A 19,217-nucleotide genomic window follows, 5' to 3' on the forward strand; every position below is an offset into this window, starting at 1 on the left:
ACTTTTTAAAGCATGTTTAAGAAATTTTTGTACAGCGTTTTGTTTTAATTATAAGAGTTGAAATAATTGTTTTCCCTTTCATATTTATATAAAATTAAAAAAAAAGTTTTACTTTTGAAATTTAGAAGAATATTTCTCTACCCTAAATTATTGAAAAGAAAATCATTAAGATGGAAGTTTTCATTATTTTTTTTAATATACTATGTACTTTGCTCATATAATTCATTTTTTTAAATGTTAATTTCATTTAATTTTATTTTAATTGACAGATGAGTTTCAGAGTTTATCTGGTTGTTTTGCTCGTGTTTGTGATAGGTAAGTTCAAATTATTATTGACAATAATTTTAACAGGCAAAATTTTAGTTGTTTGGTAAGTTACAATATAAAGGCGGAATCTCACGAGTCTGCTCCTGACAGGTGTATGACAGCAATGGGTGTAACATTACTAAACTTTTACGATTCATTTTAAAATTGGATTTCTTTTTATTTTGTTTGTTTTTTTTTTTAGATTTGAATTGTGCTTTTTTTTTAATCCTAATCACCATTTTTTCATTTATGCAAAATTCCTTGACACAGTGATTATAATTAAAATAATGGTACATTTAGAAAATGACGCTTTTTCAAATTTTAAAAACGTGTGATGTTTTACTTATTTTTCAGTCTTGTTATACATAAGAAAAACAAGAAAATCTATTTGCAATTAAAGGTTTTTTTTTATTTTAAAATTTAATGTAAATTGAATATAATCATAATATAAAATGAATCCCCTGCGGCAGAAAATTTATAAAAACAGTCTAATTCTAACAAAGGTATACAACCTCCCCAAATAAAAAACCAATATAAAATAAGCGTACAAACTATAAATGATGATATTTTTAAAGCAATTTCTCAGCTTGAATCGTGTTTTAAATTTGTAATATAGCAACCAAAGTAACAAGTAAAATATGCGAGCAAATTTGCCTTTTATTTTGAAGATTCTGATATATACTTTTCTTTTTTAATACTATTTAGCTGTAATACAAATTAATATATTTTATGACTGAGGATATGTTAATTCTTGTTTGATTTTTCGCTGTCACGGTATGAATTATAACATACAATTCAATCTACATGGTGCAACTTGTCCGAATTTAAATTTTTAGTAAAAGAGAATGCTTAATCGACAAAGTGCAACTTATTTGGTAAAGTAAAAAATCAAATTTTGATAAAACAACATGCATAATCTAATGTACTTTGAACATTAAAAATGCATTTTAAAAAATTACAGACACTACTAGAGGAAGTAGTCGATACCGTATCGTTGACTTCAACAGACCTATATCCTGGAACCAGGCCCGTGATGAATGCCGTAGAACTCGAGGATGGGACTTGGTAAAAATTGAGAACAGAAATGAAGATCAAGCGCTTAAAACCTTTCTCGCCGGAGAGTGCAGTAAGCAAACTGTCATCATCTTCAAGATTTTAAAGAATGAGACACTTCTTTGATTAATTGATGAGTTTTCTCTAAATTAATGATGATGATTAAATTATTTAAAATGTAATACATGTACATCTAATTGTTTTTCTGTACTATGAATTATAAAGTTCTGAAAACCATGGAAATATTTCCGGAATATAAAATATAAATATCCTTTTTGACACATCACTCATTAATATCATGTAAAAAATAGTATGTTTTTTTATCAATAGGACAAGTATCATGTGCAGATCCTCAGAATAATAAAGACGCACAAAAACTTTAACTAATGTGATATGCTTGTTTTAAACAGATAGCGGCGGCGATGGCTGGTTTATTGGTGGGCAATCCGAAAATGGCGCCTGGACTTGGGCAGATGGTTCTGAAATGATATATAATAACTTTCCAATCGAAAGAACATCAAGTATCGGGATCCCTCAAACCGTGGTGAGAAACTTTGCTGTCATTTTCAAAAGTGATTTGCAGTGGGGCTATGTGGCTCCTCGGCCGACTCCACGGATGGGGTACATCTGTGAAAGAACAACATGTTAAGCATGATTTCGTTAAATAAAATTAAAAAAAAAATAAATACTTTTTTGTAATTAATTTTAAAAAAAATTAATGCATTAAAAATTTTGAAAACAGTCATGAAGGATATTTCAAAGTGGGACATAAAACGGGTGAGACCGAATAAACCAATGTCCTTTGTTGCAGTGGACGCTGGTCCGAAAATGATCCTTCACTGCTCAATGGCCATAACATAGACATTACAGGTAAAATGTAGCCCTCCATCGGGAATAAATGACACACGTCCAAACATGAGTGAAAAAGTCTCCAAGTGACGTACGTGTAAAACAAACAAACATATTCGAAGTCACTTGCAACAATGGAGACTTTTAGTAAAAGAAATACTTATAAACTGGGTATTTACTATGATCTTCATTAAAACTTTTGACATGTTCAATGTACAAAAACTGTTGCATTCATTGTATAATTTTCAGAGGATGAAACTGCGTCCTTCAGTCAACTGAATAGTCACTGAAAAGTTTGGAAAGGTGACTAAATGGCAGAGCTCTGCTTTTCAGTCATCTTTTAATGAACTTTCAGTCACCTTTCAGTTAACTGAATGGCAGAGGTTTATCCTGTAAATTTGTAATGGAATACCACTGTAGGATTTTAACAGAGAAATTACTTATCATAATTTGAACTCTACTATGACCTTTACAGGAATATGTTCTCCTTCCTTTTGAAAAAAAAAAACATATTCCTTAGATACTTACAAAACGTTGTTTTATTTAACTTCATATAGTGGGATAAAAAGAAGGAATAGCATGGTTCATAAACTGTTTTATAATCATGTTTTGACTTCTGGTGTTTCCAGGGGTCTTTGTTTTTGCCCTGTTTACAATTTGTATTGTTTAAAGGATTTACAATCACTGTCCGTCATCTTAGAAATATGATTCCTCGACCCTAAAAGCTAAACTAAAAAATTGAATTTAACTGAAATGTTTATTCAATCATTTATTCATAAGTGTTTAATTCAACAATACCTTAGATTCGTAGCTTTCAAGAGGACGTCTTTACTGCTTGCAGTCATGAAATGGCTGGGACATATAGTGTAACCCCTTTCCATCCGTCATTCTGTCATTCCGTTGTCATTCGGTCATAGAAAGTTTCCCGGACTTTTTTGCTATGCTTGTAGATAATGAACTGAGTTTTGGTATGTTACTTGATATTGATGACATACAGATCATGATCAAGTTTTTTGTTGATTGGCCCACTTATACAAAAGTTATGGCCCTTAGACTTTAATATTATCCAATATTTGATTGCTTTCTGGACATTTTTTGCTCTGCTTAATATAGAAAACGAGCTAATATGCCGTATATCCCTTGATTATGATTACCTTCCAATCGAGTTCGAGTTTCACGATGATTGACGTATTTTTACGAAGATTATTGCCCTTAGACCTTAAAAATTCCTAATTATTCACTGTTTTCGGTATATCTTTGGCTATACTTGTAGATAATGATCTTTGGTTAGTCTCTGTGTATTGATGACTTATAGGTCCTTTAAATTTCTTATTTTCACTGTTATTGGAACCTTTTTTTTATATTAATTTGCATGTAAGAGAACTCAGTTTTATGCAGTTAATGTTGTGGTACAGCAGCACTATGATATAATTTTATTTTTGTGTCATTTCCATCATTTCCATTCATTGTTATATTTTCACGTTCTTGTACATTAACATACTTGCATGTTAGCGGGGCATTTATGTCACCCCGAAACATCAAGTTTTACTATTTTTTCAACTACTAATCCACACCTTTGTACTGGAGTTGGTAAACATTATGAACATTACAATTACGACTTCCATACATCAAGACACTGCATGAAAAATATCTCCAAAAATGCATAAAATTCTTCATTGGTACGACTAACGTTTGCCAAATTCACTTGAAAGGATTGTTTTCTTTTCTTTTTAGTACATTTGAACAATACGTTTTCATTAACTTGAAATATCTGGCCAATCCTAATTTAGTATATCTATAATATATTCCTGAATGTAAAATCAACAATTGATAAACGACAGTGGGATATAAAATACATCCCCATTAGTTAGATATTTTTTCATCACATAAACTCTGTGTTAAACAATAGTGATAAAACTTTAATCAATGATACAAATAATATCATCCACATGCTTTGGGTATTGTCATTTACCAGTGATAAAGTTTAATATTTTTAATAACAAGTCTGTGAACCTTTGTACATGAATTCAAATGGATATGTATATATCATTATGCATATAAAGTCACCCATTAATGCAACGTTAACGTTATATTATCAGTAGACTTTACAACATTAATTGTAACGAAAGCCTAGTTTAATTCGATTTTCATTTACATATTTTATAATAGCTCTGAAAGTAAATTTTTCAATCAAATTATTTTGTTGTACATTTACTTGGTGGTAGTTCAGATATAAGGATAGAGAGTGTATAAGGATAGATAGTGTCTAGGAAGAATTTTATTACGAAGGTATTAGCTCTTTGTGTACCTTTATAATTCATTGTATCTGCGACACCAAGTATAGAATAAATTAAGCGGTACATGATATTCCAATGAAACAATGAACAATGAAATCTTCTTCCTGAAAAAGAATAATAAACATCTCCATTTTACCTCTTACAGAAAACTTTACTATACTATTATGCTTTACATGCATTAGGATATCTTAATTTCAAATTTTTCATCTGAAAATTTTTATATGTATCTTTAAAAAAATCAATTAGCTTTCCAAAAGGTTTTTGTTTTGCACCCGTCTGAATAGTCACTGTAAAGTGTTTATTTGTCTGTTATTCACTTATGTTAATGATATTCCCATCTTCTTTATAAAAATAAAAATGCCATTACGTACATGTATATTTGATCACAGCTTCAAGTTGCTTTAAGCCTGCTTTTCCGAAATAATTAAAAGTCACCAAAATGTGGCACATCTCGATAATTGATGTGTTCTAACTTGACATCAGCTTATTGTATCTATCATTGTACATCCCTGTTGCATACGAACAAAATTTAGTACCGGGTAGTAATTAACCTCTTCTTACAAGAAACCAGTGCTAAAATTTTGTATTACACAATTAAAAAGAAATAAAGTTTGAGAATTTTGAAATTTTTGAATTTCAGTAGCCAATATTTCTAACTCTCTTCCTATCGCAAAAACAATAGAATGTCATGTAACAACTGCATACTTTGGCAATGTATAGGTAAACTAGAAATATATTTTCCTTTCCATAAATGACACAATTTTGATTCTGCATACAAACTAGTATATTTGGCAATGAAAATAAATGTGGCAGTACTATAAGCAAGCATGTGTAATTGTATTTTTTAAGAAAAATATTATTCACAGTTTAGTAAAAAGTTTATATTTCCCCATATTCGCCAGTCAAAGGTTTATGAAGAGCGGTAGGACTGAAAACCCGTGGCTAGCGTAGATGAAATTTCCTTTTAAGAAACTACACTCTACCATGGTTGACAACGTTGCGATACGTCTTTACAAAAAAATATCCTCTCTGTTATTTTTTCATATAATCCGTTTACATATTAAAAAGTTGTGCCTTTGAAAAGTTTAATAACCTTCACTAAGATAAAGTAAACAAGCTATCAAAGAAATCAATGCCTTCCACTTGAAACAGTTTTGATAGTCCTGTTTAACACCTGCTTCTATTTTGGCACAGTAGGAGATGCATCATCTTGAAGCATACGTGACAAACGCAATGTGTCATTGGTTTAAATAATATTTCAAGGGTATAAATGCACGAGGTACTGCATGAAGAGCTAAACACTTCTGAGAAGGGTAAGGTTGAATTTCTCATTCAACAATTTTCCATTCAAAATAGGATAAAGAACTGTCCTGTTGTGAAAGTAAAAATAATGAAAACTTTAATAACGATCATGAGAGTGAAAGAATATATTTATCCTGATAAACATATAGTATGAGTCATTCACATATTAGATAAATACACGTGTATAGAAGCATTTTTAACAATTTGGAGGCATAGATTCAAGATTTCAACCAGGTACGATGACAGTTTCTCGATAAAATATAATTTTCCCTCAACATTTGTGATTGAATAGTGGGTTGTTTAACAAGTTTTCTCATAAGAAATTGAAGAACATTACCAGTTATACGTGCAAGATACCAGAGAATCATATCTCCTTTTTAATCTTATTAGATCTCGCTTAAATTGAAAGAACAGTGACCAGGAGGAAAATCATGACCTTAATTGTAACATCAATCAATATCGTATGGGATTGTTATATCAGAATGTGATATCAAAATAATGAAACAGCTTTAATTTTCAGAAGTTTTACGTTCCACGATGGTTTTGTTAGTATTATTGTTTCTTTCTGCTGAAATGATTACAGAAGGTAACTTTTTCGCATGAAATACTTACAGAAATATATACACAAATAACTTTAACATGCTTTCCATGAAAATTAACATAAAATCCAATGTGCATAATTTAAATTTCAGTACTCCTATTTACAGGTGTCTTGTCAATAGTATCTACAACTGCTACTGCTGCTGTATCAAAAAGAACTGAATGTTTGCCGGGATATCACGGTGTTAACTGTGATTATCTATGTTCTCCTAATTGTGGGGGAGATGGGACTTGTAGATGGTATAATGGTGTATGTCGGAATGGATGCAAGGCAGGATACACAGGTTTAAAATGTGACAGCACCTGCTCCCAGAATTGTGGAGGTGATGGGACCTGTAGAAGGAGTCCTTCTTTCTGTCTCCATGGGTGCAAGGCAGGGTACACAGGATTTACATGTGAAGACGCCTGTCCAGCAAAATGTGGAGGGGATGGAAGTTGTCACATTGCTACGTCTCGTTGTCTGAATGGATGCAAACTACCTGGGATGACAGGGTTTTTTTGTGAAAACACCTGTCAAACAGGATACACAGGTCAAGACTGTAACATAACTTGTCCAGTTGGCTGTGGAGGGGATGGGAGTTGTACTCGAGATACTGCGTTCTGTCTTGAAGGATGCAGGGCTGGGTATACGGGATATACATGTAGAAACACCTGCTCACCTAACTGCGGCGGTGATGGAGGTTGTGGAGTACTTGTTCCTATTTGTAAGCATGGTTGCAAAGATGGCTTCTCGGGACTATTGTGTAATAACTAACGCATCAAAATACAAATTAAGATATCGGCAATGTATCTATACCTTGCAATATAAGCATAGAACAACATTCACCATAAAAAAATCGAGAGAGAGATTTGAAAATATGCTAAAATGGTACATGGCGCTATATACATGTACATGAATTGATCAAATTAGCAAGTGATATTGGAGTGATAATTATTTCTCACGGTGTGGTTCTACTTTCTGACTTTTCACGACATATGTGTACAGTTGTATTTAGATATAGAAATCAAATCATGATCTATGGAGTCTTCTTTTTGCAAAAATAAAATATGTGTATATATTCAAATAGTAATAATTGATATGGTTGACACAACGAGTGTATTTCGAAAGTAAGAAAGCCCAGAGGGCTCATTCGAGATTCGAGTTTCGAAATACGAATTCGAGATTCAAAATTCGAGATTCAAGATTCAAACTAACCAATCAAAGGGTGGTTTAAGATTCAATTACTCCCCTTTGCTACGTTTTGACCTTCAAGAAATCGTAGAACATTTTCAAGCCGAAGAGGTCATTTGATTATATTACAATGCAAGAAAGAGTGTTATATATATCAGAACGAAATTAGAAAAAAAATTGATTTTTGGTCTTCAGAATATGCTTAAATTTATATTTTAACTTCTTAAATATTATAATAGATTTATATCAAGAATATCTATATAGTATTATCTACTTTGTTTACAGGTTTGATGTAATAATAATAAATATTGTTAATCGGATTCAAAGAGCAAAGGGAGGGGGGCGTTTTGTAGTCGGTGAGAACTTTTTTATTAGCTTTCACAAGTGTACAAAGCAAGATTGTTATATATATAAATATATAAACACTTATATATAATTATACACAATGAATTTCTTAATACTTTTGTTATTACAGCAGTACAAAATTTACTTGTAACCGTGAAAGTTATTTTTTTAATGAAAAAAAGAAAAAAAATAGAAGGGGGGGGGGGGTCAGCAGTGGTAGAAAAATGCAAATATAGATATTGACAATCAAATAACAACTAAATATTCCATTACAGTTCATCTTAAAAATAGACAGGATTGTTCAAAGTGCATCACAGATTTTTTGCTTATGCCTTTCATATTCCATATATCTACAGCTTTGTAACAGCAAAACCTTTTCTATAAAAATTCTGTCTATGATCCTCTTCATTAGAATATCAATATTTAATTTTGGAACCCTTTTATATTTACTAGCAAAAATGAATTGTTTTACGATAAGTATTATCAAGTTTTGTAATTTGCATATATTCTTGTTTTCATATTTACCAAAAAGTATAGCTAGTTTGTCAAAACTACAATGAATATCTAATTTTTCCAAAATCCATTCTTCAATGCTACACCATAATTCTTTTACTTTGAAACATTCAACAAATAAGTGATCAATTGTTTCTATGTCACTTGAACAAAAAGTACATGCTGGTGAATCAATCAACAGTTGTTATGCCTTTAAAGTCTTTATTATTTCGAATTAAAATTCCAAGTATTTCTGCACATAGCAAAAAGAGATATGGCGAAATTGGGTCGCCTTGTCTACAGCCTCTTTGAGGAAATATATAGTCTGAAACAACACCATTTTGTATTACGCATGATTTAATACCATTGTGGAAGGTTTCAATCCATTTTTAATAGAGGGTCCAAAGTTGAAAAAGTCCAATGTTTGATATATAAATTTCCATGAGATTGTATCAAAAGCCTTTTCAAAGTCTATAAGCATTAGTAAACGAGGTATTTGATTATGTTCTGTATAATGCATCAAATCAGTCTAATATTCTCCCCTATAAATCTGCCTTTTATAAATCCAGTTTGGTCTCTGTTAATTAGTTTATCTAATTTTGTTTTCATTCTTTCAGCAATACAACCAGAAGCTATTTTATAAACTACATTTAAAAGACTAATAGGCCGCCAATTTTTTAAAAATTGTTTTGGTTTTCCTGATTTTGGAATACAGGTTATGATTCCCAGTTTTTTTGACTGTGTAAATTTTATAAATCATTTGAATTGTTTATTGCTCTTGTAATAAAAGTGCCCATATCCTTCCAGAAAAACTCGCAAGTAAATCCATCAGGGCCTGGACTTTTATCATTTTTCATTTGTTTTAGGAAATGTAGAACTTCAAAATTTGTTACCGGTCCTTCAAGGCTGTTTGATTCCTCTTTACTTAACTTAGGAATATCTTTATATTTTTTCAATCTTTCATGAATATTTTCTGATTCTACATTTTCCCTTTTTTATACAAACTTTCATAAAAAGCCTTTGTCTCCTCTAAAATGTCTTTTTGAGTAGAGGCAATCATCATCTCTTTCTATTTTTGGTATTTGCTTACTAACATAGTTTCCTGATTCCAAACTAATAAAATATTTTGATGGTTTTTCTCATTCCTCAATCCACTTAACCTTTGACCTGATACATTGCCCTGTGAACCTTATTTTTCTTATTTCTTCTATTTCTGTTTGTTTTTCTTCAAGTTCATTCATTGACTGTTCTGTTAAATTTTGTTCTAATTCAAATATTCCTTTTTCTAATTGTTTTTCTCTTTCAATTGTTTTCTTCTTTTTATAAGTGGAATAGAATTATTAGTGTAATTAAACAAGTGACTAGCGATTAATAATAAATACATGTAGTAATACGGGTTTCAAAGTGGATAGAGTTTGTGACAAGGTATTGGAAAGTGCCCAGTGACCAATACGGGTTTAAAAGTGGTTATAATTTGTGACAAGGTATTTGAAAGTGACCAGTGACCAATACGGGTTTCAAAGTGGATATAGTTTGTGACAAGGTATTAGAAAGTGACCAGTGATCAATACGGGTTTCAAAGTGGATATAGTTTGTGACAAGGTATTAGAAAGTGACAAGTGACCAAGTTTTTGAAACCAAGAGACAGCCCCTTAAGTACAGATGGCTGAAATATACATTCTTAATATAAAGATATAATGATTTCTCTCTGTTCAGGCCCGTAGGAAATAATAAATAAACACAGCAAAGCCCCTCCCCCCCCCCAAAAAAAAAAAACAACAGGGGGTTATCACGGTTATAAGACGTTATTTTTGAAAGAACACTAGCATAAAGTTGCTATGTTTTCTATAGTATATAATATCGGAAAAAAATATAAGGGGAATGTGGGGGGGGGGGGGGACATGTGCTCAGGGTCCTATGGCTATGTTGTTTATTTTATTACAACGGTAGACAAATGTTTGGTTATCAACATTCAGTGTCAATCTTGCGATGCATGGGTAAAATAATTAAATATTCGATAGTTATTTATAAGGAAACCACTCGGGTCTCTCAAGATACATAACCAATCAATACACAAGTTTCAATATATGATGTAATGGCCATAGAGAAAAAGATATAAAAGTATTTGATAATGATAAAAAAATTAAAAAATTAATTATTTTAACAAAACAATGGACCCTCTATACACCTTTAGGACTTTGAAAAAATCGCATAGCCTTAAGGAATACGTATTAAAATCACTTAGTTCATGTATGCCTTTTTAGTGTACTCAGGAAATCTTGAAAGACATCGTAGTAGTGATAAAGCAAAATCGCGTTTGCTTTCCCAATGCTGTATATTCCATATAGGCAAAAAGGCTGTAGCCTACACTTCATTTTCTTAATGTAAAAAAAAAAATATTTATTTAGACATGTATTTGGTTGAAAAATGGGAGAAAGTTGATCATAAATCTTATTTATTTGCCAGTTACTAGAATATTTTTTTTTATCAAATGCAATAAAAGTATTTTTAGCAATCCACACTTTTATGCTTATCCAATTTTTACAGTTTACAAAACTTTCGATTTTTATAGCTGATTAAATCTAAAATTGAAATGTTACCTTGAAGTCGATATCAGACTATTAAAAAAAACAGCAACAGGAGTCTACGATTAGGACAGGGAATAGAAATTAGGAAATATGTTTGGGTTAGTAGGAAGTCAAACATAAAACATTTTAAAAATTATTTTAGATTATTCAGTTCCAAGCACTGTGTAAGGATTTTAAAATTTCTCAATTTGAGTGATCATGAAGGTTTTAATTTCTGTATCATAAGATGACTTAAATGATTTAAAATTATATTCACTGAAAAAATGACAATGATAGACGTTTCCACGATCGCAGAAAGTGGTCCTCCGACCCCACCCCCTCTATTGAGAGGGGGCGACTCCCTCCTTGTCTATCCGCAATTCGACAATGATGCGATTTAGGTGAAAACTGTGACTTCACATTAGCCTACACATTAGCAGAAGGGAATATACACCACTGTTTTCCAATAGGAGAAATACATAAAAATTAAGTTTCCAATTACTTATCTTGGTCTAAGGCTTTGAATACTTGAATTAATTAAAAATTATATATACAATACAGACTGGAATTTATTTTATTCCATATGAAATAGTAGATAAGTCTAACTGCACAGATGCACCCTTAAATGTAATGAAATGTATCCTTAATTAAATTACTGTACAGTGTAAAAACGATCCTTAATATTTCATATCAATAATACATGTAATTTTCTCCCTCATCAATGTGCTTATTAAATAATTTATCGACAAACTAATTTCGCAATTTAACGATAAGACCATATAATATTTTATATTTGTATCTATTGTTTTGTTTAATGAGGAAAATAAGATTTTATATATATAAATATAATTTTTCAGAACGTTACCCAAAACTCATTTTTATTTTGTTTTGATACATATAACATTTTTTCTTGCATTATTTTTTAAGCAAACGACCCATTTTTTATAAATATATTCAGTGATTTCTTGATAGTAAAATCTTAATAAAGGGGAGTAATCAAATATTGAATCCGCCTTTTGATTGGTTAGTTTGGATCTTGAATCTTGAAACTCGAATTTCGAATCTCGTATTTCGAAACTCGAATCTTGAATGAGCCTTCTGGGCTTTCGTACGAAAGAGAAAAATCTTCATTTATGTATTTTTCTTCTTAATCAACGTTTCTAACCAATCTGATGTTTCAAACTTTTAAAACTAAGATCGCAAAAGGTTTATATGATGCGGTGCAACATTTCCGATTTTGATCAAAGATTGTTTTTGACCAGTCTTTCAAGAACTTCAATTTTATTTCTTAAGATACTGCTTATGTGCTGTAATTTCACCATTAATGAGTTTAGATGAATGTACACTACAAAATAATTAAATTATATCTTAATAAAACTAAAAATATTATTTACAATTTTACAATTTTATGTTGTAAATCAAATAGTGCACATCAAATATAATGATATTACTATTGGATAAACAAAGGAAAATATATAAATGTAAATTTCTTATCATACACTGTAATCCATCACTCAGTATTGACTTCTTTGAACAAGTTATGTATTTATTTTCAAAGATGACTGTGAACAGAGTAAAACTATTAAATGATGAGTAAAAACAAAGCAGGACTCGAATAAAACAATGTATAAAAACTTTATTAAACATCACACATCAAAGCAACAATAAATTAGTATTTTGATCTCATACAACAGGATCATAATGAGTAGATGTCGCAATAATTAGTTGTTAGATGAGTCATCTTACTGCTGAAAATAGAATGAGAAAATGACATTTTCTTGACACAAAGAGAAAGGTGCAAGTGCCTTATGTTGTTCACGAAGGGAAAAAGAACATGGCTTAAATGTATTCTTAGAGTAAAGTAGAACAAGAAATATGATGCGCTGAGTTTCTTGATTTGCACTTTGAGAGATATAATGGGATTTACAGTGGAACCCCAAAGTTTCTCAATACCACCCATACATACAGCATGTAAGTATACTGTGCATTTCATGGCACATGATCCATGGGCTCTTTTACTCACTTTCTTCCATATGTGGAAATATTTTATGGGTACAGTAACATACGTACATGTATTTATATTTAAGTCTTATTTGTATTGTGAGGAATAAAACCCTACAAGGACTTCAAGGTAATACATATGCTACGTATATTTTTCGAAATGCTCATCCTTAAAGCTTTCTCATGTAATTTGAGATTACTTATCTTAAAGTCTGTTAAAAAAGAGCAAAATAAAAAAAATCCTGATAAAGACTAAAGGCTCATCATGTCGGGTGTGACCGGTCGTCAGACAACGCTTCCTCCTCTAGGTCACCTAATGTATTCAGAGGTCTACTGTTGCTCTGCTCTTAATTTGTTTTGTTTATTTGGACTTTTGAGTAATATAACTTCTTCGTTAAAACAATTAAAGGCACACAATGAATTTCAAATGACCTAACATTTGCGCTGGTAATATTATTTGCAGCAATTCTCAAAGACGTTAAAATGATAAATTCAATTATTCAGTAAAAGACATATGAAAACAGTGAGATTATGAATAGACTTTGATCGGAAAAAGAGGGCCGATATGACTCGGGTGAGCCAAAAAAAAATTCTGCTCGGATACCTTCATTGTTAGTGTCTGGATTGAATACTTGTTGGGCATCCAGGGCTGGGACACAATATCCACATGCCAAGTGGTGGACTGAAAGACACAAGTCTTAAAACATTGATACCTCCATTATAACGTACAAAACAAAATTAGAGCGATTTAAACATGAATTCCTTTAAGCTAATTTTCAATGACTAACACTGGAGCACTTCAGTTACACGTCAGTGATGACTTGAAACATGTTAAAAACTGCCATAAAACGAATGTTTATAAAAATAATGTACATTTTACGAAAAGAAATCAAATAAAGCAAGAAGGAATTTCATTATGATTTCTAATGTCATTTTAAAAAATTATAGATTCTGAACATATATCATTAATATAAATCCGATAATCAATGATAATACTGATACTCACATATGCATTGTCTTTAACTGCACACAAAGAAAGGTCTCTTGTGTCTCCCTTCATACACGAGTTCTCAGTTAAGGTAACATCACAAACATACCTCATACCAGCTACAACCTAAAAACAACAACAACAACAACAAAATATATTTGCATTTCAAAGTATGGCAAATCCTTGTGTAGTTTGCACCACTTATCAGATTTGTTGATTTCACTTTATGCTGGAAAGCTCTTGCAAGTATAAAACACCAAGTGCAAAGAATATCAGAAATACTGCATATTACGAGGACTTGACTATCGCTCTGTCATACCGACTATTGACCAATATATTTTTAATCGGGTACTCCTTAAAAATATGTTATTAAAAGCAATTCTAAAATAATGTAAATAAATCAAAAGAATACTTTCATCAGCTATTCTCTAGGTGTAAAAGCTTGGATTCTCTTCTGTAGACCACATTATTTTTACAAGACTGATTACATATTTGGACATACCTTTTTTTTTTAGGAGATATAGATATAAGCGTACTTAAATATTTCTTTTGCTTTCAAAAATGAATTAATTTGCTGATTGTATTTTTTGTTTGCACAAATTTGCATAATAAAGATTCATTGCAAAACTTTAATATCTTTTGATCATGAGTACATTTTAAACTTGTAATCAGTCAAGGGGTTAATGCATGTAATTAAGCTGCAATAGCTTATTAACTGAAATTAGCTCTTGATTATACAAGAAAACAAAACAGTCTTATTAGAAACCACCTGAATATTCATGCTAAAACCGTTGAATTTTTTACTTGAATCTAACCTGCTGGAAACAATGACTGTAGTGAACAGGAGTAGTTTTGTACGGACTGTTTCTCTGCAGATCAACTTGAGATGCTACGTATTCCATGGCGTCCAGGAACTGGTCATTACTGGTATCAGCGTGAGATAAACCACCGGCCAAACGATTATGACTGGTGGTGCAGTGGTCTGAGGTCAGCTCTCTTGTTTTGGTCCAAGACTGATCAAATACGGTAAATTCGCACACGGTCTTCTGCAAAATTATCAAGGAATGTCAAAAACATTTTGTTAGAGTAGGTTGTGTGAGCTGTCATTTCTTAAGAAAACACGATACTTACTTGTCCATCACAACTAGCTTCCACAGTCATTCTGTAGTTAAAACCTGCAACTACCTGTTAATATCCACGAAAGACACGCAAATAAGTCTTAATATTCAGTATGCAACGTAAAATATACTTCACTTTTATGATTTATATAATTATTCCAAAAATCAAATACGTGTGTTCCAAGTATTCTGTTATGAAAAATTACTTAGACTTTACTAAAAAATAGATCTCCGCTTCCCCTTGCAGACTATCCTACATGTATATCAGTATTTTCATATATAATATGCTAGAAATGTCCATAATCTCCCGGGCCTCAAATTAGATAGAAAAAAAAAAACATTTTTATGATTTTGAAGATCTTACTAGATCGGCACAATGGTGTTATTACCTGTGTACTAGCATGTTTTACTGTGAAGGTTCCATCACATGACGAGACATCGTGTGATTTGGCTGCATACGCATTAAGAGCAAACTGGGCCATTTCTTGTATTACGGCGTTTGATTCAACATTTGATACTGGACAATATGCCCCAGGAAGACAAAATGCGGATACAGATGCCACAAAAACACAGGATATCAATAAAGTTCTCATGATTACAGGTTTCCTTGTACCAAAAGACAGTGAAAAAGAATGATCAAAGTGAATGTCTGTTGTTTCCTTTCATGTTTATATACACATATATAGCACCGTTTTGTCTCCAAGGTCAAGTAAGAAAAGATAAAGAACTGTTCATTTTCCCGCGTCCTGAAATTAGACCATAGTAAAATCCTCAATATTCCAATAATAGCTTTTAAAATAGCTTTATCTTCTGAACGTCGGGGTCAGTTAACTAATAACAAGACTTGTAACTCTTGGTTTACAGATACATGTACTATATATTGACATCTATGTAGCAAATATTTTTACTGACAAAACTATAACTCTTTTATAAAAAATTGTCATGAATAACGAATCATGATAATTCATCATTAATTCTTGTGGCGTATATGATGCAACAATACATTTTTTTTTTTAATCTGAAAAAGAAAATGCACAAATTTTGTTTACTAGAGGAATTCAAAGTTTGGATGGTAGCCTAGTGGTAAGGCGTTCGCATCGTGATCAGGGGGCCCGAGTTCGATTCTCGTTCGCCGCGCAGCAAACACAGGTAGTGAATGTTCCTTTTGCCAAGGGTCCAGAATTAGAAGTGAAAGTTACGGGTCTTTCGGATGAGACTACTGCTCAATGGCCCTGAATGCCGAGTGTACTACTAGGTCTAAATTGGAAGCTCTTCACCGTTATATAGTAATGTCTTAATATGTGTGAAAAAATTGAATGGGACGTAAACCAACATAAAATCTATCAATCAAAGTTTGGCCCAAATTATTGCATAACAAGGTTATCATGACACTGAAACTGACCAGTGAAACCAAAGCTACTCCTAATCTCATGTCTTGGAGTTATTTGTTGGGGGTGGTTGAATTAAAAATAAAGCAAACAGACAATATTGTTCCGTTGAAAAGTTAAAAAATACATGTGTTATTGTAAACATTATGTTTAGTATTTAGTAAACATTGATTGAATTGAATGTTTTTTGAATCAAATAAGAAATAAAAAAATAATCCAAGAAAGAAAAATACGGAGAAAATGTTTCCAGAACATGAATAAGAAGGGTGTATTTGGCATGTAACTTGCAGGAATCGTGTGTACCAATCATTTCGTAGTTAATATGTCCGAGTCAAGCAGCCGATTTTGTCGGCTGATCACAGTTGGACAGACAAAACGAAAGCTACGCTGATACGAAAATATTATATAACATTAAAACAAAAACATAATATACTGTTTAAAAAAAGAAACAGAATATAGGAATAATACGCTGAATAATATGAAATAGTTTTGTCGTGCAATTTTTTTAAGACGGATATGATTCTATCGAAAATGCATCATTTTTAAGGCTAATGCTGACTACATGTAGATAGAAAGTCTACAAAACTCACAAACAAAAAGAAAAGACTTCATTGAGCAAAATGCTAGAACTTTTTTCTTTTTAACACAATTCTTTTGTTGGTTTCTAATCCATTTCATTCAGGTACAAAAAGGCGGGGTTCTCGATTTTTTTATTCTCGTATTTTTGAAAATTGACGTTATTTAAAAATGCCGTATCTGAATGATGCACACCAAAAAAAAGGAAATTGGGCGACTGGAAGCACGTGTACCATAGCCTACAATTGCAAGAGGTTTTAATGTTGCAAAGCTCCATATCGAACCTATACAACAGATATCAACAGCATGGTACAACAAATGATCGCCAAAAATATGGCAGACTACGCGTGACATCAGCAGCACATGATTACTTCATTGATTTTCGTCATCTTCATTAACATTCCACAATGACGTCGTCTACAGCATTAGATATTCTTGAACTGTAAAGAATATCAAACAAGACTGTTTGCAATTAACTACGGGATGATGAAATTAGAGCCGAAGGACCTATTCATGCCGTTGTTCTGACCCCACAACACCTCCAATATCAACTTTCAAGGTCTCGAATCATGGTCACAGCAACACTGCACAACAGTTTGGTTAAGCTATGAGTCCAGTTTCTTTTAACTGCACAATCGTATGGAAGAGCCAGAGTGCATAAGCTTCGTAATGGATGTACGTTTTGCAGAAAACTGCCAACAGGAGTTGATAGATTTGGTGTTGGTAGTGTTATGATATTGGCAACGGTATTGTACACGAGCAGGACTGATTTGATTCATATTTTCATATAGAGTCTGGATATTGAGCATCTGAAACATAATCTTCCATCGTGTAATTGTTTTTCACCTTACAACTATAGTCCTATAAAGTATTGGACACGTTATTACTGGTGACGTAAATAGAGTTAATAATGAGGACCTCAAATCATTTATTTTAAAAAGGCCAAAATTTAGGGAACCCCGATCATAAATATTATGAATTCTGTGGAAGCTTTTAGAAAATTTGAAACCACAAAATTTTAACAAAATCAGTAACATAAAAACTTGCGACTTTTCAACTCTATATACAGCCATTCCCCATGACACATTAAAGTCAATTCTTTTTCAATAAAAATAAAACTCGTAAATTTACTTACCTTATCATTGGTCATTTGCAAAATTATTTTGTTAAAAAGCATTCTGTTAAAAAAATTTCTGATTGTACACACAAGTACTCTGAAGTTGATATTAAAAAGTTGCTTGAGTTTCTGATTGACAATATCTATATGTTTTTGGAGACCAGGTCGTCCTCAATCTGTTGGAATTCCCATGGGTACCAATTGCGCCCCGTTATTAGCATACCTATTTTTGTATTCACCTGAAGCAGAATTTATTCAAAATCTTATGCATGAGAAAAAGAAAAGTCTTGCTGAGGTCTTCAACTCGACATTTAGAAATATCGACGACGTATTATCAATTAACAGTAGTTATTTCAATGAATATGTCGACACGATATATCCAAGTGAGCTTGAAATAAAAGATACCATAGAGTCTGACACATCTTTTTCATATTTGGATATTTTACTAGAAAAAGACGTTAATGGTAATCTAATAACAAAGCTTTAGGACAAACGTGATGGCTTTAACCTTTCAATCGTCAACTTCCTTTACTTATGCAGCAATATACCTACATCGCCTGCATTTGGGGTTTATATTTCTCAGTTGATTCGATACTCAAGAGCATGCTCTACGCATGAAGAATTTCTAAAACGAGGTACACTGTAAGTTATTGACATTATTGCATTCTGGAGCCATTTTTAATCTGACAATACAAAGTCACCTACTGCTCATCTGACAAGTACATCCTTGCAAAGCCAAAGCATGTAGTCCTGCCTTGACCATCTAAATTGCCAGAATTAAACCCATTGGGCATGTATTGGAAGAATGAATATGCATATTCGTCAAATATAACCGCATCCCAAAACTCTGCACCAGCTGACCAAACCTCTATATATTTAGAGTGAGATAGAATTCTAATACAGTTTTTATTACACTCATTTGCGCCCATAGGATGACAGCTTAGGCTATCTAGGGGGCATACCGGATATTTAATGACCTTGAACTGTCTATGAAAGTAAAATTCTTGAGTAATTATAACATTTAGATTGTTACCACATTTCTTTGTT

The 19,217-nt window shown here is 31.9% G+C and overlaps 2 protein-coding genes across 2 annotated transcripts; both read left to right on the forward strand.

The window, feature by feature from the left end:
- The first annotated feature begins 269 nt into the window (after positions 1-269).
- Positions 270-2,019, forward strand: LOC133188144 (uncharacterized). The gene is made up of 3 exons (XM_061323525.1): positions 270-315; positions 1,268-1,432; positions 1,770-2,019. The coding sequence occupies exons 1-3, from the start codon at positions 270-272 to the stop codon at positions 2,006-2,008; spliced, it is 450 nt and encodes a 149-aa protein (XP_061179509.1). The 3' UTR covers positions 2,009-2,019.
- Positions 2,020-6,344: 4,325 nt separating this feature from the next.
- On the forward strand, positions 6,345-7,161 carry LOC133188146 (multiple epidermal growth factor-like domains protein 10). The gene is made up of 2 exons (XM_061323526.1): positions 6,345-6,393; positions 6,515-7,161. The coding sequence occupies exons 1-2, from the start codon at positions 6,345-6,347 to the stop codon at positions 7,159-7,161; spliced, it is 696 nt and encodes a 231-aa protein (XP_061179510.1).
- The last annotated feature ends 12,056 nt before the right edge of the window (positions 7,162-19,217 follow it).

This window comes from Saccostrea echinata, unplaced genomic scaffold, assembly GCF_033153115.1.
Source record: "Saccostrea echinata isolate AGI-Se365-2 ecotype Australia unplaced genomic scaffold, CSIRO_AGI_Sech_v1 ptg000016l, whole genome shotgun sequence".
NCBI lineage: Eukaryota > Metazoa > Mollusca > Bivalvia > Ostreida > Ostreidae > Saccostrea > Saccostrea echinata.